Below are 23,889 nucleotides of genomic sequence, written 5' to 3'. Positions count from 1 at the left end.
CTGCTTTGTCCTGGATGGTGTCAAGCTTCTTTAGTGTTGTTGAGGCTGTACTCATCCATGCAAGAGGGAGTATTCCATCACATTGCTGACTTACACATTGTAGATGATAGACAGGCTTTGGGGAGTCAGGATATGAGTTACTCACCACAGTATTGTTAGCCTCTGACCTGTTCTAGTAGCCACAATGTTTATATGACGAGTCCAATTGAGTTTCTAGCAAATGCTTATGACAGGATGTTGATAGTGAGGAATTTTGTGATGGAGCAGTGGTTAGATTGCCTCTTATTGGTGATGGTCATGGCCTGGATTTGTGTGATTAGATTAGATTACTTACAGTGTGGAAACAGGCCCTTCGGCCCAACAAGTCCACACCGCCCCACCGAAGCGTAACCCACCCAGACCCATTCCCCTACATTTACCCCTTCATCTAACACCACGGGCAATTTAGCATGGCCAGTTCACCTAACCTGCACATCTTTGGACTGTAGGAGGAAACCGGAGCACCCAGAGGAAACCCACGCAGACACGGGGAGAATGTGCAAACTCCATACGGACAGTTGCCCGAGGCGGGAATTGAACCTGGGTCTGTGGCGCTGTGAGGCAGCAGTGCTGCCCGTGTGGTGTGAATGTTACTTGCCACTTGTCAGCCCAAGCCAGGATATTGTCCAGATCAACTTGCATTTGAACATGGACTGCATCAGTATCTCAGGAGTCATGAATGGTGCGGAACTTTGTGCAATCAGCAGCGAACATTCCTACTTCAGACGTAATGATGGAGGAAGGGTCATTGATGAAGCTGCTGAAGATAGTTGAGCCTAGGTGTATCCTGAAGAACTCATGCAGAGATGTCCTGAAGTTGAGATGAATGATTCCAAAAACCACAATCATCTTCCTATGCCAGGTATGACACCAACCAGTGGAGAGTTTGCCAACTGATACCCCTCAATTCCAATTTTGCTCGAGTTCCTTAACGCTACACGTCATCAAATGCAGCCTTGATGTCAATTTTGTCCATGTTTGAATCAAGGCTATGATGAGGTCAGGAACTGAGTGGCTGAAGTAGAACTCAAACTGGTGTCACTGAGCAGGTTATTGCTGAGCAGGTGCTGCTTGATAACAGTGTTGATGACACCTTCCATCGTTTTACTGATGTTCAAGTGTAGACTGATGAGGCTGTAATTGGCTGGGTTGCATTTTTTTTTGTGTACAGGACATGCCTGAGCAATTGTCCACACTGTTGGGTAGGCAGTGTTGGATCAGCTTGGCTAGAGGAGCAGCAAGTTCAAGAGCACAAGTTTGCATTACGATTGCTGGAATATAGTCATGTCTCAGTCTTGGGAGTATCCAGTGCCTCCATTCTTTTATTGGTTTCACGTGGAGTGAATTGAATTGGCTGAAGACTGGTATCTGTGATCCTGGGGCCACTGGAGGAGGCTGAGATGGATCATCAACTCGGCACCTCTGGCCAAAGATTGCTGTGAACACTTCAGCCTTATCTTTTGAGCTGATGTGCTCGGATCTTTCATTATTGAAGATGGGTATATTTGTGAAGCCTCCTCCTCTATCGAGTTGTTTAACTGTCCGCCATCATTCAGTTCTGGATGTGGCATGACAGCAGAGTTTAGATCTGATCCATTGATTCTGGGATCACTTAACTTTGTCTATCATTTGCTGCTTATGTGGTTTGGAATACAAGTAGTCCTGTTTGGTAGCTTCACCAGATTGACACCTCCTGCATTCTCCAATGAACTACGATTGGTCCCCTAGCTTGATGGTAATGTGTGTGGGGGAATGTGCCAGACCAAGAGGTTACAGATCAGGCTAGAAAACAATTCTGTTGCTGTTGATAGCCCATACAGTCACATGGATGTTCAGTCCTGGGTTGCTAAACGGTTCAAAATCCATCCCATTTAGCACGGTGATAGTGCCACACAAACACAATGGATATTATTCTCAATGTGAAGGTGGTTCTTTGCCTCCACAAGGACTGGTCACTCTTACTGATACTGTCATGACAGATGCATCTGCAATGGTAAATTGGTCAGGATACGGTCAAGTATGTTTTTCCATCTTGTTGGTTCCCTCACCTACTGCTGCAGAACCAGTCTGGCAGCTATGTCCTTTAGGAGCTGACCAGCTTGAGCAGTAATGCTGCTGCCAAGCCACTCTTGGTGGTGGACATTCAAATGCCCCACCCAGAGTATATATTGTGCCCTCGCCACCTTCAATGCTCCCTCCAAGTTTTGTTCAATGTGGAGGAGTTCCGACACATCAGCTGAGGGAGGACATTATGTGGTAATTAGCGGGAGGCTTCCTTGTCCAAGTTTAATCTGAAGTCATGAGAGTTCATGGGGTCTGGAGTCAATGTTGAAGACTCCTGGTGGTGGCAAATCCTCCCTTGATTAAGCCAGGTGGCTAATATGAGGTTCACAGTCATTGCTAGGATTTCAGTTAGGCTCATTAGTCAGTGCATTAGCTGTATGGAAAGAATCTGAAATGCTAGTAGAACATAATGTTGATATCCTGCTGTTATGATGTCTAGACTGTTGAACAAAGACAGAATACAAGTAGGTGAGATGCTGGTTCTAATTTTTGAGTCCTCCTTCAATATGAAAATTATGTAGGAATTATGGTAAATTGCCAAAGTGTAACTGATGTAATTACAATGTTGCAGAGACAGCAAAGGAAAGAATGGCTAACTACAGACCAGAGATTACATTATCAGTTCTGGGCCAACACTCGAAATCCATAATTCCAGTTCAAATTATTAAGAATTATGTCTTATGAGAAAAAAACAGTGAGCGTGTATAAGGCATTCTTTCCCATGTTGGTGACCTGTGATCAGTGAGATTCTAAAGCAATCATTGCTGGGACTGCAATTGTTTACCATACAGAACAACCTTGGCTATCCGAACATCAATTATCCAAATTCTGGATTATCCAAACAAGATCTCAAAGTCCTGTAAATGCTTCCTTTGTTTACGATCAGATCAGTTATCCAAACAATCAGTTATCCGAACGAAATACTCCCTGCCCGTCTTGTTCGGATAACCGAAGTTGTTCCATACATATATATTAATGACTTGGAGGAAAGCTGCAAATGTACTGGAGCCAAATTTCCATACGGCACAAAAATAGGTGGAAAGGCAATTTGCGAGAGGGATGCAGTTTCCAAAGAGATATTATTAGGTTAGGTAAATGAGCAGAAAGTTGGCAAATGGAGTATAATGTGGGAAAATATGAAGTTGTTCATTTTGGAAGGGAGAACAAAAGAATGGCGTGTTGAGAAATCCACAAAGGAACTTAGGTACCTGGGCATGAAACACAGTTGCAGCAGGTAATCAGGAAAGCTGATATGTTGGCCCTCATTTCAAGGAGGTTAGGGTATATGAACAGGGTGGTCTTACTGCAACTGTACAAGTGAGACCACATCTGGAGAACTGTGAGCAGTTTTGGTCCCCTTATCTACTAGAGGCAGCTCAGAGAAAGTTCACTGGAATGATCCCCAGTATGGAGGGATAGCCTTATGAGCAATGGTTAAACAGATTGGGGCTCTACTCACTGCTAATTAGAAATAATAAGAGGTGATTTCATTGAAACATATGGGATTCTTAAGGAACTTGACAGGGTAAATGCAGAAAGAATGTTTCCCCTCGTGGGAAAGTCTAGGACCAGAGGACATAGTCTCAAAATAAAAGGATGAGGAGAGGTGAGGCGGAATTTCTTCTCTCAGAGGAGTGTCTTTTTAACTCCTTGCCATGGAGAACTGTGGAGGTAGTGTCCCTGTGTAAATTTAAGGCTGACATCAGCCACGATCCTATTGAATAGCAGATGCAGGCTCCAAGGGCCAAATGGCCTACTCCTACCTATTTCTTATGGTCTTATTATAAATACTTTCCTTGTTTTGATTATTTAGTTTTAAATCAAAAATTTCAAAAAAAAACCTTAAAGCTCAAATAAAAGTATCATTAAGGACTGGCAACTGCTTGTGTTTAGATGGACTGACAATACACAAGGAGCTTTTCAGGAGCAATATCAGAAGTTGAACACCAAACCACATAAGGAGATAACAGGACAGAGCACCACAGTTTAGCCAAAGAAATAAGTTTTAAAAAGAGTTGTAAAAATGGAAAGGGTTGGGTTCTAGAGCTTGGGACCAAGAAAGTTGAAGCTATGGTCACCAATGGAGCAGCAATTAAAACTGGACATGTTCAAGGATTGGAGGAGACTACACTGATAGTGAGGGTGCCAGGGTATGGAGGGATTTGAAAACAAAGAGAAGAATCTTCAAATCTAAATTTTATGTTGAAGCATTGTCAAACTGGAAGCCAATGTAGGTCAGCAAGGTTAAGGGAAGCACATCCTCAACTTTTAAATCTAGAGAAATTTGTTATCTGTCTTTTGCTTACTTTTTTCCCACTTGTTCAGGATTAGCTGCATAAGTACAGGGATCTGTCACTTGTAACTGCAGAATCGGAGCTTCATAATAATCACTGGGCAGCAGAATCAGATAATCCTAATAATTTAAAAATACATTGATGGATTAGATCAATGACTGAATCTAACCAGAAAGTTTACTTTCATTCCAATAGATGTTCAAGCTACAGATAAGAATTTTCCCATGTTGTAATACAATGCATATTGTTCTCACCAGAAGTACTCCTTCTGCCTCGATGTTGACAGTCCAAGTCCCAGGTGTGAGTGGGAAAGGGTCACCATAGTTACTCCTTGCAACCGTAACAAAAGATGGCTCTTTACTTCGAGCAAAGATAATTTCTTTTGCCTGAGGTAACACTAGCAACAAGGTAAAAAGAATTGGATCACCGGAAAGTTCTGGACTATACAATGGTGCTGTCAAAACAGATAATTGCATTCTGAAATATTTGGGGATTGCAACATATTTATAAATTCATTTATAGTTCCTTATATTGAAAATACCATATCAGTTAAAGTATTCCTGATTTGCTTTCAAGTAAAAATGTAGACATAGAACTATACAATACTGAAGGGCCATTTTAACAATCGTGCCTGTGCTGTCTCTTCAAAAGAACTACCTAACTAGTCCCCTGCTCTTTCCTCACAACCCTGCATTTTTTTTTCCTTTTCATGCATATGTCCAATTCCACATTTGAAGGTAACTCAATCAGTTTCCACCACTGTGGATTCCATTTTGCAACTTACTGTTCTAGTTGCTTCTAGTTCTCTTGTTTATTATCTTCTACTTAATTGTTCTCCTCTGCTTAGTGATATCCCTGACACTGGAAACAGTCATCCACAGAATGAGGCTAATGCCCTAGTGAAGGAGGTAGCCCTTCTAACTTGCTATGCTTGCCACTGTTCCTACCTCAGGTCTGCACTGGTAGTTGGCAGCACAATTTCAGCCCACCCCTGTCTTCTTGTGTGTAAGCACCTCATCAATAAGACTTTGAATTAAACAGAATTTGGAATAAAAAGCCAGCTTCAACATGTCAATTAAGCAATCAAATTGTGGTAAAAATTCTTAAGTTTATAAGACATAAAGACATAAGAACAGAAGCAGGCCATTCGATAATTATTTCATGAATATCCTCAGAAGAACATAAGATCTTAAGCACTAGGAGCAGGAGTAGACAACTCAGCCTCTCAAGCCTACTTGTCATTTGATACATTCATGACTGATCACAAAAGAATCAGAAATCACTGGAAAAGCTCAGCAGTTCCGGCAGCATCTGGCAGCGTTAACATTTGTGATACAGTGACCCTTCTTCTGATCTTCTAAAGAAGAGTCAACAGACCCGAAATATTAACTCTGATTTCTATCCACAGATGCTGCCAGACCTGCTAAGTTTTTCCATCAATTTCTGATTTAGTTTCTGATTTTCAGTATCTGCAGTTCTTTTCTTTCATGACTGATCACAGCTTGGCCTCAATTCCACTTTCCCTCACACTCCCCATAACCTTTCAACCTGTTACTAATTAAAAACCTGTCTGTCTATCTCCTCCTTAAATTTACTCAATAGTACACCATCAACCACATTCTGGGGAAGTGAATTATACAGTTTTACAACTCTATGAAACAAGTAGTTCTTCCTCATCTCTGTTTTTAATCCATTACCCCTTATCATAAAACAATTATCTGTCATTCTAAATAACACCACATGAGAAAGTATTCTTCCTATGTCTACTTTGTCAAACCCCTTAGCATCTTACATAGTTCAATTACATTTTTTTTAAACTTCTAAACTCCAGAGAGTATAGCCTAAATTGCATAGGACAAACCCCTCATCTCTGGAATTAATCTAGGAAACCACCTCTGAACTAGCTCCAATGCAACTACACTCCAACTCAATATAGGGGTCCAAACTGTATGCAATACTTCAAGTGCGGTCTCACTAATGCCTTATATAGTTGCAGTACACTTCCTTATTTTTACATTTTATACCTTTAGGAGTAAATGCCAAAATTCCAACTGCCATCCATATTACATGCTGTACCTGAAGACTAGTTTTCTGCAATACATTCATGAGGACACCCAGATCCCTCTGCACCAAGACATTCTGAAGTTTCTCTCCGTTTAGATAATAAGTTGTCTGTTAATTCTTCTGACCAAAATGGATAATCTCACACTTATTCATGTTAATCTCCATCTGCCAAATTTTGGCCGATATACTTAATCTATATCCATATCCATATCCATATCCATTTGTAAATTTCTTATTTCTTCATTGCAACTTACCTTCCCACCTATTTTACTGTCGTTGGCTGAAGTGTTTTTCATTCTGCATACAGGTCAGCAATATAGATTGCATATTGTTGGATCCTAAGGAATGAACACTGTGGAACCCCACTAGATATATTTTGCCATCCAGAAAAAAAGGTCGTGTTTATTCACTTGTGGGATGTGGGCATCACTGGCTGGGCCAGCATTTATTGCCTGTTCCTAGTTGCCGTTGAGAAGGTGGAGGTAAGCTGTTTTCTTGCACAGCTGCAGTCCTAATTCCAAGATTTTGACCCAGCAACATTAAAATAATGGTCATATGTTTCCAAGACAGGATGGTAAGTAATTTGGAGTGAAATTTGCATGTGGTGGTGCTCTGATATATCTGCTTCCTTTGTACTTTTAGATGGAAATGTTCCTGGGTTTGGAAGATACTGCCTCAGGATCTTTGGTAAATTTCTGCAGTACACTTGAAGGGCGGTACAGTGGCAAGTGGTTAGCACTGCTGCCTCACAGCGCCAGGGACCCAGGTTCAATTCCCACCTCAGGCAACTGCCTGTGTGGAGTTTGCACATTCTCCCCGTGTCCTCCGGGTGCTCCAGTTTCCTGCCACAGTCCAAAAATGTGGAGGTTAGATGAATTGGCCATGTTAAATTGCCTATAGTGTTAGGTGAAGGTAAATGTATGGGTGGGTTGCTCTTCAGAGGGTCGGTGTGGACTTGTTGGGCCGAAGGGCCTGTTTCCACACTGCAACTAATCTAATCTAAGGGATGTAGATGGTAGGCTACTTTGTCCTGGATGGTGTCAAGCCTCTCAAGCAGGTTGCAAGAATTCCATCCTGACCTGTGCCTTGCAGATGATGGACAAGCTTGGGGTATCAGGAGGTGAATTACTCACTGCAGTATTCCTAGCTTCTGACCATTGTATATAACCATTGTATTTATATGGTGAGTCTAGTTCAGTTTCTGGTCTGTGGGATTCAGTGATGGTAATGCCATTAAATGTCAAGGTGGTTAGATTGTTTGGACAAATTAACATCTGCCACTGCTCGTCAATAATCCTACCTTTCAGTCTTCCTGACCAGTCCACTTAGGTCAAATCTGTCCTTGTGCCTAAGTAATTATCTTTGTTTAATCCAGAACACTAGTGTGAGACTCTCGTTTCTCACCCTTCCTTCAAGGAAGTAAATCAGTCATCCTTACCTTTTCTGGCCTACATGACCCACAGCAATGCAATTGACTCACAATTTCCCTCTGAAGTGGTCTAGAAAACACTAAGTTTTATTCAAGAATGTGACTCACCACCATTAGTAATGATCAATAGATTCCGGCCTAACCAATGACATTGTGACTTGGTTAGTTCAGTTGGCTTTCCAGCTGGTTTGCCATGCAAAGTGATGCCAACAGCAGGGGTTCAGATGCTGTACTAGCTTACGTTACCATGAAGATATCACTTTCTCAACCTCTCCCCTTGCCTGAGGTGTGGTGACTCTCAGGTCAAACTCATTACCAGTCATCTCTCTCTCTCTCTCTCTATCTCTAATGAGAGAGCAACTTATGGTCTGCTAGGACTACGGCAACTTTACCCTCACCTTTGATGCCACATCCAATGAATGATTTGAAAATAAAGAAAAGAGTAAAAAATGTTAGCATAAAGCATTTGATCTATAATATTGGAACCGAATAAAAATAATCATACATTTAAACCTCCATCCCAGCCAATTAAAAAATAGAGTTTACAAACTATCACTAGAGAATTCACATTTGTTTTCCATGGGATTTTATGTTGCAACATCAGCAAACAAACACTGTAGAAACTTTAGAAAGAAGTTCCTATTAGCAAATGACATTGGAAATATTTCTGCAATGCCACACTCGAAGCAATTCCATGTCAATATGGTTGTTAGGTAAGGTAAGGGTGGAAGCTACATGTACAGTTAATGCTTGAGCACAACTGCAGCCAAGGCATGGGCTGAAGCTATAGTAGGTTTATTTCGACACTCAGGTTGCCAACCTTCTGGATAGTACTGGAGGTTCCAACAACAAACCATCAGTCTCCTGGACATCGTCACATTGTTTTGGTGGTGATGTGAGATAAGGGCCTAAATTTTCATTCTTGATTCAAAACCTAAAAGTTGAGAAAACTCACATCTCATAAATTTGACTTGGGAAGAAGTGCCTCAGATGATCTGATTTTCAGTCTGGGGCTAGTGTTAATGGGAGCTGGACCCACTGCCCTCAGACACAGAGAAAATACAGCCACCAGGGCAGCTGTGCGCAGGGGCAGGCTCTGTGAAAGGATGACTTTGGCACTCTAGGATTTGCAAACAAAGTTATAAAATAAAAAGAGAAGCCCTCTAAAACTCACCCTTCACACCCCCCATAACCCTAAATCCTCTACATATTCACTGTGCCACATCCATTTCAATCTACACCAACTGATGCTCCCAGGCCAAACCTCTGCCCCTCTACATCCTTAATGTAAATCTATATACCTCTGGACTGATTCCCAAAGGTCTTTCATTGTCCCTTTGCCAGCCTAGTACCTTCTCATTACAACCAATGTCCCCTCCCTCCTCCCACCTACCACCCTTGCATTTACATAGAAAGTAGCTGCCATGAGAGACCTCAGGACATGAAATAATATACATTTCTAAGTTTCTATTGGTGACTTTATTATTTTTTTTAAAAACTTCCACTGATTAAAAACCTATTCACTACATTAAAATTCCTTCAATTATTTAATGCCTTATAAAAGCAAATATTAATATATCTACAATAAAGGTTTTCTAATAATTTGAAACTAACTGACAAGTGGCCCACTATGTTAATAATAGTTTGTGAAATTAGTCACACACTCCTAATCTTACTATAATAGTTCTCAGGCTCTTAAATTGAAATTGCAAACACTAATTATTTTTAAACCACAGTCTATACTATTATTGAAAGGGTAGTAGATTTAGATGCACTGACAGATTGACAGTTGCAAGTGAATTTAAATGCCTTAATGGCTTGACAGTTGAGATTTATACACATTCATTTCATATTCATAATTTTAATAATTCCAATAATTCACCTCTTCTAAAGGTGGCATAAGTTGTCCAAAAGGGCACCTTAGCTCTGAACCTATCCAAACAGATACCTAACTCCCCAAAGCAATTCAGGTAGTGTAAGCCTTCTCCTGGAACGTATAGATATCTTTTGTCATATTTTGGATTGAACACAAATGAAAATCGGATCAGTTTGAAAACAGCTGTACTTTTACAAATGCAAAAGCCTTCAAGAAGCCTAAAATGTTCCTTTGCTGCTCTCATCCCAGAGAACATGGTGTAACTTCTGGAATTGGGGCTCCAGAGCCATTTTGACTAAGCTGAGGACTCTCTCCATTTCTGTGAAAATTAGGCCCAAGTAAACCAGAGAGGCAGAGAGCTAAAGAGACAAAGGCAGGAAGGCAGAGGCTGCCAAGGGAGAAGCTGATTGACATATTGAATGTCATAAAGGGAATTTCTTTGAAAACATTTGGCTTAGTTACAAAAATATTTGAGATGAGAGAAAAGGCTGCGTGATATTCAAGAATGACCCAGTCCAGTCAAGTTAAGGAAGAGCCTGTCCTCTTCCCTAGTGGCTGTGGGAAGGTGATGCCTATGAGGATACATAGATTCAGCCACCATGAGGAGAGATAGGGGGAGTAGGCAGTGCAGTTGGAAGTAGGACATCATGCAACAAAACCTCCAGAAATATATCCAACAGAGTTGGCAACCCTACATGTTACCCATGCAGATGTAGTACTCACTGTCATAGGCAAAATGCAAAAGGATTTTAAAAATACTTTACTTACCATAGGATGAATTCAGGCCAGTTAAGTTTTTGAACCCTGTACTGCTCAGTCTTACCTGTGCTTGGTTGTGCTTGGTAAATTGCTACATGGCCGTACACAGTAGTGAATCCGGGGTTAATATATCTGAAGGCGATGCGGAACAAATTGAGGTTTCTATTCTCCACATGCACTGTTACCCTCACGTTATTCTGTAAAAGTGAAGTTAATGAACACATGACTGGTAGGGTAATCTAGAAGCAGAGTTAGTGGCAGTGCTAGTCAAGGGAGCTCATGCAGAATGAAGACCAGGAGATCCTTCAAGGTCAAAGGAAGTCACCTCATTTAAATAAATAAGGGTAGGAAGTTGTTATGGTAGGTTTTCAGAAAGATGGTGGACAAACTAGGTGCAGAAATGAAAGCCACTTACAGTTACAGCAAGAATCAACATTTACTTCCTCAGTGATTGAGATCCTTCCTCTAACAGGCTTTGGGGTACGGTTCTTGTACCGGAAGATTATGCGAAACAGATTAGGAGAAGTCACAGTGATAGACATGACCACCTCTGGCTGGGAAGAAAAATGCAATCAAAGGAGCATAAAGAAAAACCCAAACACCACCAATAGTAGAAGAATCACCCCAAGCAGCACTTGAATGCCATAAAGCAAGCAATGGTGTTTGAACTGGTAACCCAAAACTGCAGCAAGTTAGCAGCAGAGATATCTAGCAGAAACCAAATATAAAAGCAGAGTCAATGGATAAATTATAATATTACATAGAATTTCTCCACTTTAACTTTCAAGCAGTGAACTCATTATAGTGTGAAGAGTTGAATTCACATAATGTACCTGTAAACATGCCTTATTTATAAGAATGATTACTATATTCTTGTGGAGCCTAGCTGGGAATATCCAATGTTTCTTCTTACAGGGTGCTAACTGTTAAGCAGAAAATGAAATGAACTGACTGGTAAATTTCCATCTTTGCTGAGCTTACAGAATTAAGTTATAAGGACAGGTTACATAGACAAGGCTTGTATTCCCAAGAGAATCCAAATTTGCTGATTATAATGTTAGTTGCATTGTGGACAGTGTAGATGATAGCATAAAATTACAAACGGTTATTGACAGACTAAGTGATTAGGCAAAACTGTTGCAGAGGGAGTTCAATGTAAGCATTTGTGAGGTGATCCAATTTGGACATGAAAAAGGATAAATCAGACTACTTTCTAGATGGTGATGAAGTTAAATGCAGTGGATGTCCAAAATGACTTTGTGGATTCAGATGCATAGTTCATTAAAATGCCGTGAATAGATGCAGAAGATAATCAGGAAAGCTAATGCCATGCCAATCTTTTCTATCTAGAGGGCAGGAGTATTAAGACAGAGAAGTTAAGCTGCAGCTGTACAAAACCTGGTTAGGTCCCACCTTGAGTACTGTCAGCAGATCTGGGCACCTCATCTTAGGAAGGATATATTACCCTTAGAGGGAATACAGGAATGACACCTGGATTTCAAGGATTAGGTTGTGAGGCAAGATTATACAAATTAGGCCTGTTTTCTTCAGAATTTAAAAGGTTAAGAGGTGATTTAATCAAAGTCTTCAAGATATTAACAGGGATAGATAGGGTAGATAAAAATGGTTGGGAATCTTAGAACACAGGAACATTGTTGAAAAATTAGGGCCAGACTATTCAGGAAACATGTTCGAAAACATTTTTACATACAAAGGCTGGTAGGTGTTTGGAACTCTCCTCCATAAATGGAGGTTGATGTTGTTAACTTTAACTCTGAGATAGATAAATGTCTGTTAAGCAAAGGTATTAAGAGATATGGGCCAAAGGCAGGTATTTGGAGTTAGGTCACAGATCAGCCATGATCTCACTGAATGACAGAACAGACTCGAGGGCCTGAATAGTCTACTCCTGTTCCTATATAATCTGGTGGAAGTGTTGAAAACAAAGGTGTTGATAGGATGGATAAAGTGAATTCATTTCCTCTGGTCAGGGGAGAATGGTAAATGTAAGCTCAGGCAATATGAGAGGAACTTCTGGACACAAAGGTTACTGTAAATCTGGAACACTCTCCACCAAAAAGCTGCTGTTATTGGCTACCAATTGTAACATGTAAAAACTGAGATTTATCATCATTTGTTAGTTAAAGGTATTGAGGGTTATGGAATTAAGGAAGGTAGTTAGAATTAAGACAGACAGTAACCATAAAGTAAATGATGAAACAAGCACAATGCACTAAATGTTTGCACATCTAAACTTTGGAGGAGGAGCCAGGGAAGTTAAGGAGTTGGAATAACTCCCATGGAAATTCAACCCAAAGACGTCTGTAGAGTAACTCTCAAGCAATAATTTACAACTGGCACATTAGGAAGGAATCCTCATATTGGAGAAACAGTCTTCTGAAGGAAGGCACAGGAGGAGAAAGGGTACTCAGGAATATATGAAACAGGAACAGGAGGAGAGCACACAGCACCTCCAGTCTGCCATTCAATAAGGTCATGGTTTACATAATTTCGCCTCAACTTCACTTTCCTGTCACTTCCCCATAACTTTAGACTCCCTTATAGCAGACTCTAAATACAGTCTCATCAAAACCCTGTACAGTTGTAGCAATACTGCACTACCTTAAAACTTATTCACTTTGTAACAGAAAGCGAAAGAGAAAAAGGCAGTCAGCAGCATTAACAGTAAGTCTGTTCTGTATCTGAGTATAAATCAAGCGAAAATAGCCAAGATATTTGGAACAATCATATTTTTTATAACAAAAGTGTCCAGCACCAATACCATAGAAAAAAGTAGGGGCAAAAATTCACAGACTCCACTGATAGGTTTGTAGGCGGACAGGCAGGTAAAATTTGCCTAGATTGCCTTCCTGCAACTCTCCCACCTGCCCCAATCTGACCGCAATTTTACAGGGTACATCTGAATCCTCAAGCTCCCTGGATCACTCTCACCCCAACTGAGGTCCTGAAAGTATGTCGCCTGGCAGGTGAAACTAGAACTGGAGGGCATAGCCTTAAAATAAAGGGAGCAGGTTTAGGACTGAATTAAGAAGGAACTTCTTCCCCCAAAGTGTTGTGAATCTGTGCAATTCTCTGCCCAGTGAAGCAGTTAAGGCTACCTCGTTGAATGTTTTTAAGGCAAAGATAGATAGATTTTTAAACAGTAAGGGAATTAAGGATTATGGTGAGCGGGCTGGTAAGTGGACCTGAGTCCACAAAAAGATTAGCTATGATCTTAATGAATGACAGAGATGGTTCAAGGGGCAAGGTGGCCTATTCCTGCTCCTAGTTCTTATGTTTCATTATTGTCCTTAATTTGAAACTGGTGAGATGAGTTCAGGGGCAAGGGGGCAACCTGGAAGATCACCCTAATTGTGCTCCTGGCAGAAAGGCACAGGGTGTTGCTTCCTTTACAGGCTTTGATATTGATACCAGATCCCAGGATTTACTTCCTTGGTGGTCACTTCCACCCACACTTCTTTATTAAGTCTGCTCATCACACCCTCCCAAATCCCCAGTGTCCAGGCCTGTCCTTCCCTCACCATATTTTCAGCCTTGGACTTTAGAACTTAGAACCTGGAGACTTCCTATAGTGCCAGTCTTCGACATGCTGCTTGTGTTACTGGGATAGCAATCAGATTGACCAGCGTGTTTCAGAACCAAGGAGCTACCATCTGAGAGAGAGCTGGCTGTTTCACCTCCTCAGAGTGTGAGATGGCTGTGGGCTGCTGTGATCAGCAGGGATATGTCCCTCACTAACTCTTCAGGTGGTAGGCTGGGAAACAATGTCATCTGAAAAATTCTGCCCTTTATAATTCAAAAAAACCAAATTGCTGGGGGAGGAAGGAGTAACTACCTGTATTAACCTAACATTAAAAAAAATCTCCTTTATGATCCAAACAGGGCAAAATCTCCAAATCACTCTATAGGAAGTTTTAGATCAGATTTAGGGGAGCCTAGTGGTATTATCATGAGACTATTAATCCAGAGACCTAGGTAATGTCCTGGAGACCTGGGTTCAAATTCCATCATGGCAGATGGTGGAATTTGAATTCATGAAGAAAAAGTCTGGAGTTACGAGTCTAATGTTAGCTATGAAACCATTGTTGAAAATTCTCATCTGTTTCAACAATACCCTTTCAGGAAGGAAACTGTTACTCTTATCTAGTCTGGCCAATATGTGAATCCAGACCCACAACAATGTAGTTGTCTCTTAAACCGCCCTCTAGTCAATTAGGGATGTGCAATAAATGCTGGCCCAGCCAGTGACACTCTCACCCCATGAATGAATAAAAAACTTTTACAAACTTCTGAATGCAGTTCTGGGATATGACAGTATGCCATTGCGCTTGACTTTGTGTATTTGTGCAACTGCATGAAAACTGGGCCAGTTACATGCCTACAAAACTGAACTTTGTGATGGTCATGAAAATTAAACCCACACATTCTATTCCATTTATAATCCCACCATCTTGCAACATGCTGAGTACAAACCTAATACATCCCTTAACTCCTTCACATTTAGAATATTTATTCCATCATTTTCTTAAGTAATCTTTTTAATTTTATGACTTGCAACTGGCTTTATTTGTTAAATATTAGGAAGGTCTCACTCTTGCTCCAATTGAGGACCTGAAGTGGCCAGTTATTGTCCTCAATTGCTGCTTAATTTCTTTAAATGGGCAAAAAATTGCAAAGTGCAAAATGGTACATGAAATAGTATCAAAATGATTCTGAACCCATTCCAGCAGATTTGAGAAGGTTAGATAGCTTTCACCAGACATGCATTTCATCAGAATCTTTGATCACATACTTGCACAGATGACATTTGCGCATAGCCTCTCCAACTGAAGTTCAGGAACTCCTGTGGATCAAATCCAAACCGAACAGCTCTTCCATTGGGTGTAGTGCCATCTTCAATTTCATACTTCAGGTGGTGAAGATCTGGGAAATAGTGGTTGCGACGTGGCCTTCAAGTACAGGTTAGATAGATATATTTAATCTCAGTGCAAATGGTATAGTCATGTAAAAGTTACACTATACTGAGTAATATTTCTCAATAAGGGCACAACGTACAATTATCTAGATCCTTTCACAACCACAGCACATCCAAAACTACTTTACAGCCAAATGAAGTGTGATCAGTGGCATAAGAAATGCAGGGAATACTTCAGATACAACAAAGACAGTGGGGAGAGGAAGTCCCCACAAGTCAAACGCCTGCAGCTCTTCACTGATTGGCAGCATGACCGGGAAGCAGTGACTGCTGACAGGATACACCCATCGGAGGCCTCAGACTCTTTGTTCCCCCTAATTATTTTCACTGTGTGGATCCCTGAGGTTCATGTCTGGCAGTGACCTCTGCATGCAGATGTCACTGCATCAACAGGACCTCTGAACAGCTGCAAAGTTGCATAACTTAGAGGCCCCATTGCTTGGCTGACCACAGATCCATGTCGAGGTCAGAGGGATTTGTGGGGTAGAGTGTCAGGAACATAGCATAAAATAATGTCAACATGGTAAGCACTGGGCCTATAGGAAGTCAGAACAAAGAATTAAAATGGAAATAATAAAATGGCAGACGAATTGAATGGGTATTTTGCAAATAATATCCCAAACGGAGCAATAAATCAGAAAAAGGAAGCTAGGGAAGGTGGGGGGGGGTGGGGTGGACTCAGAAAAGAAGTGATACAGAGTAAATTGTTGGAGCTGAGGGCTGACATGTGCCCAGGTCAGGGTGGAGGTCATCCTAGATTCTGAAAAGAAGTATCAATGACATAGTTAATGCATTGGTTTTAATTTTTTCAAAGCTTGCTTGACTCAGGGATTGCCCTATTAGATTGGAAGACAGAGAATGTAACTCCTTTATTCAAAAAGGGGCAGAGACAGAAAGCATGAAACTACAGATCAATTAGCTTCACATCTGTCACAGAGAAAATATTAGACACCATTATTAAAGATAAAAATCACACAACACCAAGTTATAGTCCAATAGGTTTATTTGGAAGTACTAGCTTACAGAGCACTGCTCCTTCATTAGGTAACTGTGGAGCAGGATCATAAGACAGAGTTTATAGAAAAAGATTACAGTGTCATACAACTGAAACAATACATTGAACAAACCTAGATTGCTGTTAAGACTTTCATCTTTTTTTTCAGAGAGAGAGACATTCACACACACTCTCTCTCTCTCTCTCATGCAGGCACACACACATATATAAGTTTATGGGGTGAATTTGCATTTGCAGAATTGTATTTGCAAATACATTCTATTTTGCTCAAAAAGCACACAATCTGTAGGCAGTCAATCCATGTAATATTTTATAAATTCCGACTTGGAAATAGAACCAGTTTGGCTCAAGTTTGGGATATAGACAGACTCTAACCTCATAGCTTTAATGCATTGTCTGAGCTGAGATGTCACCTTTTTTTATAAAACCTTATTTTGAGAATGTGACTTAAAAGAAGTTATGGAATTTGTATATTAATGAACTGAAACCTGCAACCCATTCTGAAAAAATGAAAGACTTAACAGCAATCTAGATTAGTTCAATATATTCGTTCAGTTGCATGACACTGTAATATTTTTCTATAAATTCTGTGTCTTATGATCCTGCTTCCCAGCGACCTGATGAAGGACCAGCGCCTAGAAAGCTAGCACTTCCAAATAAACCTTTTGGACTATAGCCTGGTATTTTGTGGTTTTTAACTTTGCCCACTCCAGTCCAACACCGGCATCTCCACATCATTATTAGAGTTGTTATAGCAGGGCACTTGGTTACGTTCAGTGTAATCAGGCAGAATTAAAATGGTTTTGTCAAAGGGAAATTGATCAAACTATTTGAATTCTTTGAGGAAGTAATGCATATTGTGGATAATGGGGAATCGGTAGATGTACTATATTTAGATTTCAAAAGGCATTTGATAAGGTGGTATATTATGTTGCAGAAAAAAAACGCTCATCGTGTAAAGGGCGCATTTTGGCATAGATAGAAGATTTTCCAATTATCATGAAGCAGAGTCTGTGTTGGTTTTGGCAAGATTTAATGAGTGGTGTGCCACAGGGATCAGTGCCGGGACCTCAAATGTTTACAATTTATACGAATGACTTAGATGAAGGGATGGAAGATTTCATTACCACATTTGCAGATGACACTAAAATAGGTAGGAAAGTAAATTGTTAGGACGGTGTAAAAAGACTACAAATGTTACAGCGCTGTAATTTTTTTTGGTTAAATCCATGTTATATCATTTTTTAAAAAGGGATTTCCACTCCGAGATATAGTGCATTTCCTCACCGAATCTTACCAAACCCACCTCATTAATTATCTACCTGCCCCTTTGGCATCTATTAAGTCCAATTCTGGCCTTATCTTACCATGAGCTGTCCCAGAACAATTTGTTACTCAGCAGATATTCATTGGCATCCCTTGAACTTGTGCAGTCTTTAAAAGACATTGCAGTATGTGGACAAACACCGCCAGTCTGAAGTTGCACCGTATGGTCTCTGGCATTTGTCCTGGAAGTGGCAACAGTGTGCTGGTTGGTTTTTTTTATCAGCTTGTATAGAATGTGTTAATATTCACCACAGTGTTTCAAACACTGGGGAGGCTTTCTTTACCGACACAACAGTTTTGTTCCAGAAGACATGGACAGTAGGAAAATACACAGTGACATCTTGCAAAATGCCCATATTACAGAGGAGGAAGTGCTGGATGTCTGAAACACATAAAAGTGGATACGTCCCCAGGACCTGAACAGGTGTACCCGAGAACTCTGTGGGAAGCTAGAGAAGTGATTGCTAGGCCTCTTGCTGAGATATTTGTATCATCGATAGTCACAGGTGAGGTGCCGGAAGACTGAAGGTTGGCTAACATGGTGTCACTCTTTAAGAAGGGTGGTAAGGACAAGCCAGGGAACTATAGACCAGTGAGCCTGATGTCGGTGGTGAGCAAGTTGTTGGAGGGAATCCTGAGGGATAGGATGTATATGTACTTGGAAAGGCAAGGACTGATTAGGGATAGTCAACATGGTTTTGTGCGTAGGAAATCATGTCTCACAAACTTGATTGAGTTTTTTGAGGAAGTAACAAAGAGGATTGATGAGGCAGAGCGGAAGATGTGATCTATATGGATTTCAGGAAGGCGTTCAACAAGGTTCCCATGGGAGACTGATTAACAAGGTTAGATCTCATGGAATACAGGGAGAGCTAAGCATTTGGATACAGAACTGGCTCAAAGTTAGAAGACAGAGGGTGGTGATGGAGGGTTGTTTTTCAGACTGGAGGCTTGTGACCAGTGGAGTGCCACAAGGATCGGTGCTGGTTCCTCTACGTTTTGTCATTTACATAAATGATTTGGATGTGAGCATAAGAGGTACAGTTAGTAAATTTGCAGATGACACCAAAATTGGAGGTGTAGTGGACTGCAAAGAGGGTTACCTCAGATTACAACAGGATCTGGACCAGATGGGCCAATGTGCTGAGAACTGGCAGATGGAGTTTAATTCAGGTAAATGCGAGGTGCTGCATTTTGGGAAAGCAAATGTTAGCAGGACTCATACACTTAATGGTAAGGTCCTAGGGAGTGTTGCTAAACAAAGAGGCCTTGGAGTGCAGGTTCATAGCTCCTTGAAAGTGGAATCGCAGGTAGATAGGATAGTGAAGAAGGCATTTGGTATGCTTTCCTTTATTGGTCAGAGTATTGAGTACAGGAGTTGGGAGGTCATGTTGTGGCTGGACAGGACATTGGTTAGGCCACTGTTGGAATATTCCGTGCAATTCTGGTCTCCTTGTTGTGGTTCTGTTCGCCGAGCTGGGAATTTGTGTTGCAAACGTTTCGTCCCCTGTCTAGGTGACATCCTCAGTGCTTGGGAGCCTCCTATGAAGCGCTTCTGTGATCTTTCCTCCGGCATTTATAGTGGTTTGAATCTGCCGCTTCCAGTTGTCAGTTCCAGCTGTCTGCTGCAGTGGTCGGTATATTGGGTCCAGATCAATGTGCTTATTGATTGAATCTGTGGATGAGTGCCATGCCTCTAGGAATTCCCTGGCTGTTCTCTGTTTGGCTTGTCAAATAATAGTAGTCTTGTCCCAGTTGAATTCATGTTGCTTGTCATCTGCGTGTGTGGCTATTAAGGATAGCTGGTCGTGTCGTTTCGTGGTTAGTTGGTGTTCATGGATGTGGATCGTTAGCTGTCTTCCTGTTTGTCCTATGTAGTGGTTTGTACAGTCCTTGCATGGGATTTTGTACACTATATTGGTTTTGCTCATGCTGGGTATCGCGTCCTTCGTTCTGGTGAGTTGTTGTCTGAGAGTGGCTGTTGGTTTGTGTGCTGTTATGAGTCCTAGTGGTCGCAGTAGTCTGGCTGTCAGTTCGGAAATGCTCTTGATGTATGGTAGTGTGGCTAGTCCTTTGGGTTGCGGCATGTCCTCGTTCCGTTGTCTTTCCCTTAGGCATCCGTTGATGAAATTGCGCGGGTATCCATTTTTGGCGAATACATTGTATAGGTGTTCTTCTTCCTCTTTTTGCAGTTCTGGTGTGCTGCAGTGTGTTGTGGCTCTTTTGAATAGTGTCTTGATGCAACTTCGTTTGTGTGTGTTGGGGTGGTTGCTTTCGTAGTTTAGGACTTGGTCTGTGTGTGTGGCTTTCCTGTATACCTTTGTGGTGAATTCTCCGTTCGGTGTTCTCTGTATCATTACGTCTAGAAATTGACAGCCAGACTACTGCGACCACTAGGGCTCATAACAGCACACAAACCAACAGCCACTCTCAGACAACAACTCACCAGAACGAAGGACCCGATACCCAGCATGAGCAAAACCAATGTAGTGTACAAAATCCCATGCAAGGACTGTACAAAACACTAAATAGGACAAACAGGAAGACAGCTAATGATCCGCATCCATGAACACCAACTAGCCACGAAACGACACGACCAGCTATCCTTAGTAGCCACACATGCAGATGACAAGCAACATGAATTCGACTGGGACAAGACTACTATTATAGGACAAGCCAAACAGAGAACAGCCAGGGAATTCCTAGAGGCACGGCACTCACCCACAGATTCAATCAATAAGCACATCGATCTGGACCCAATATACCGACCACTGCAACGGACAGCTGGAACTGACAACCGGAAGCGGCAGATTCAAACCACTACAAATGCCGGAGGAAAGATCACAGAAGCGCTTCACAGGAGGCTCCCAAGCACTGAGAATGTCACCTAGACAGGGGACGAAACGTCTGCAACACAAATTCCCAGCTCGGCGAACAGAACCACAACAACAAGCACCCGGGCTACAAATCTTCTCACAAACTTTGAATTCTGGTCTCCTTCCTATCGGAAAGATGTGAAACTTGAAAGAGTTCAGAAAAGATTTACAAGGATGTTGCCAGGGTTGGAGGAATTGAGCTATAGGGAGAGGCCGAATAGGCTGGGGCTGTTTTCCCTGGAGTGTCAGACGCTGAGGGGTGACTTATAGACGTTTACAAATTATGAAGGGCATAGATAGGGTAAATAGGCATAGTCTTTTCCCTGGGTTTGGGGAGTCTACATCTAGAGGGCACAGGTTTAAGGTGAGAGGGGAGAGATATAAAAGAGATCTACGGGGCAACATTTTCAAGCAGAGGGTGGTACTTGTATGGAATGAGCTGCCAGAGGAAGTTGTGCAGGCTGGTACAATTGCAACATTTAAGAGGCATTTGGATGGGTACATGAATAGGAAGGGTTTGGAGGGATATGGCCTGGGTGCTGACAGGTGGGACTAGATTGGGTTGGGATATCTGGTTGGCATGGATGGGTTAGACCAAAGGGTCTGTTTCCATGCTGCACATCTCTATGACTCTATGACTCTTGAGTGCAGTGGTAGTGTCCCTACCTCTAGGTCAGAAGGTCCAGGTTCAAGTCCCAACTGCCGCAGAGATTCATGAAATACTTCTAAAAATGTTTATTGGAAATGGTCACAACAACTTAATCAGTCTTTGAGCTACAACAGGTACCTTCTAATCAAGCTGTTTAGAGATGTTATTACATTCCTCTGGAGCAGCTAGGACATGAACTGAGGCCTCATGGCTCAGAGGCAGGGACATTACCACTATGGTAATATCCATTTTTACATTAGCGTTCAGAAATGTGAACTATTAAGTAGGCACAGCTCTTTCTGTCTGAGACAAACTGAGTAATTAAGATGCATATTGTGGAATCAGAGTTTCAGAAACATCAGCACATACTGGGAAAATGCCTGGCCACAGTTTTATTTTTAAGGCTCAATTACAGGCTCTGTTTCTTCTTTAAAAAATTAACTAATTTTCACCATCAACGGGAGATGAACCTTACAAAGGCAACTGACAAAGTGAATTTGGCCAATGGGAAAAAGGATCCGCATTTTTGATGTTATTCCCACACAAAAAAATGACATACAGAGTATAGAGTACAGTGTACTGGAGTCTTACTCGTTGCAAGTACGCCCCTCCACATTTGGTCTGCATTGGCAGGTCCCTGACAATATATTGCATGTTAGATTAGTAGAACCTCCAATGTCACACTGGCAGCCTGTCAGTAGAATGAGAGAAATGAGTAAGAAATTATCATTTCAAGCAACTACTAATCATGTAAGTTCAAAGCTGAAATAAAAACAGAAATTGCAAGAAGCATCGATCAGGTTAGGTTGCACTGTAGACAGAATGGGGACAAGCCTAAAAGTAACAGATACTTCCTCTTAGGACTTTCTGTTCTCCAATTTCTTGGCACTATAATTAAAAGGCATTCAAACAGCACATCACTCTGTACAAGGTACATCACACAATCTCTGCTCATCAACAATGCTCCCATCTACTACCCCCATTCCTGGAGATAATAGAGATTCAGAAAAAAAGTGATATCATACCCTAGCAATAACTCCCTAGAGGTTCCCCTTCAGGCTGTTCTGGAGAGATGGGAAACAACAAGAGGTCACCCCAAGTGACAAAAGTAGTCCATGTGCAGAAGCAACTTTGGAGAAGCTCAAGAGAACCTGGCTCCAGGGCTGTAACAGGGTGAATGATCTGCTGCACTTCCCCAGTGTATGTACCACTGTCCATTCAATGCTTCATGTCCCTCTGAGTGTGAGTTAGCATTACAAACAAATCACTGCAGAGGACGAGGAGAAAGTGAGGATTGCAGATGCTAGAGACTAGAGTCGAAAAATGTGGTGCTGGTAAAGCACAACAGGTCAGACAGCATTCAAGGAGCAGGAGAGTAACATTTTGGGCATAAGCCCTTCATCAGGAATGCAGAGGCAGGAAGGGGGCACAGTGTGGGCACCAAGGTGGCACAGTGTGGGTGGCACTGTGGCACAGTGGTTAGCACTGCTGCCTCACAGCACCAGAGACCCGGGTTCAATTCCCGCCTCAGATGACTGACTGTGTGGAGTTTGTACATTCTCCCCGTGTCAGCGTGGGTTTCCTCCGGGTGCTCCGGTTTCCTCCCACAGTCCAAAAGATGTGCAGGTTAGGTGAATTGGCCATGCTAGGTGAAGGGGTAAATGTAGGGGAATGGGTCTGGGTGGGTTGCGCTTCGGTGGGCCGAGGTGGATTTGTTGGGCCGAAGGGCCTGTTTCCACACTAAGTAATCTAATCTAATCTAATCTAAGGGAGAGGGTGGGGCTGGGGGAAGGTAGCTGGGAAGGCGATTGGTAGATGTAGGTGGGGATTGATGGTGATAGGTGAGAACAGAGGGTGAGCAGAGAGGTGGGAAGCAAGATGGGCTGCTGAGACGTTCAAGAGGACGGTGCCAAGTTGGAGGGTTGGGTTTGGAAACTAGTCAAATTGATGTTGTTGCCATGTGGTTGGATGGTCTCAAGGCAGAAGATGAAGTGTTTATCCTCCAGGCGTCAGGTGGCTAGGATTTGGCGGTGGAGGAGGCCCAGGACTTCTATGTCCTTGGCAAAGTGGGAGGGGGAGTTGAAGTGATCAGCGTCGGGCCCTGGGGTTGCTTGGTGTGTGCGTCCCAGGAAGTTCCTGAAATGCACCCTGAGTTGCACCCTGTCTCTCCAATGTAGACGAGGCCACATTCAGAACAATGGATGAGGTTTTGGGTATGCAAGAAAATTTCTGCCAGATGTGGAAGAATTTTTTGGCTTTGGATGGAGGTCGGGGGGAGGTGTGGGCACAGGCTTTACACCTCTTGCAGCGGCAAGGAATACAACAATACCCTCCAGCTCCCACTTTCCACACCTCCACCCTTGAACACCACCACTCCAACTACAACAAGGATAGACCCCTGCACCCCCTACCCCATCCTCATCTCCTACCCCACCAGTCTCTTGATATAGTGCATCATCATCGTATGCCATTTCCACCACCTACAGTCAGACCCCACCACTA

The 23,889-nt window shown here is 42.1% G+C and overlaps 1 protein-coding gene across 2 annotated transcripts in view; it reads right to left on the bottom strand.

The window, feature by feature from the left end:
* The window catches only part of LOC140476847 (laminin subunit alpha-3-like), a 364,783-nt gene that overhangs the window by 187,830 nt on the left and 153,064 nt on the right, over positions 1–23,889 (bottom strand). The window contains exons 21-25 of one of the 2 annotated variants that reach the window (XM_072569677.1): positions 21,979–22,078; positions 15,339–15,495; positions 10,941–11,079; positions 4,652–4,794; positions 4,410–4,516 (exon numbers count right to left, since the gene is read on the bottom strand). In XM_072569677.1, the coding sequence (XP_072425778.1) occupies positions 4,410–4,516; positions 4,652–4,794; positions 10,941–11,079; positions 15,339–15,495; positions 21,979–22,078 (646 nt within the window). Of the gene's footprint in view, positions 1–4,409; positions 4,517–4,651; positions 4,795–10,589; positions 10,723–10,940; positions 11,080–15,338; positions 15,496–21,978; positions 22,079–23,889 lie in introns of both variants that reach the window. The other variant, XM_072569678.1, reaches the window with a different exon arrangement.

The sequence above is a fragment of the Chiloscyllium punctatum genome, chromosome 5 (assembly GCF_047496795.1).
Source record: "Chiloscyllium punctatum isolate Juve2018m chromosome 5, sChiPun1.3, whole genome shotgun sequence".
NCBI classification, from domain to species: Eukaryota; Metazoa; Chordata; class Chondrichthyes; order Orectolobiformes; family Hemiscylliidae; genus Chiloscyllium; species Chiloscyllium punctatum.
This window is presented reverse-complemented; position numbering and strand designations above follow the sequence as displayed.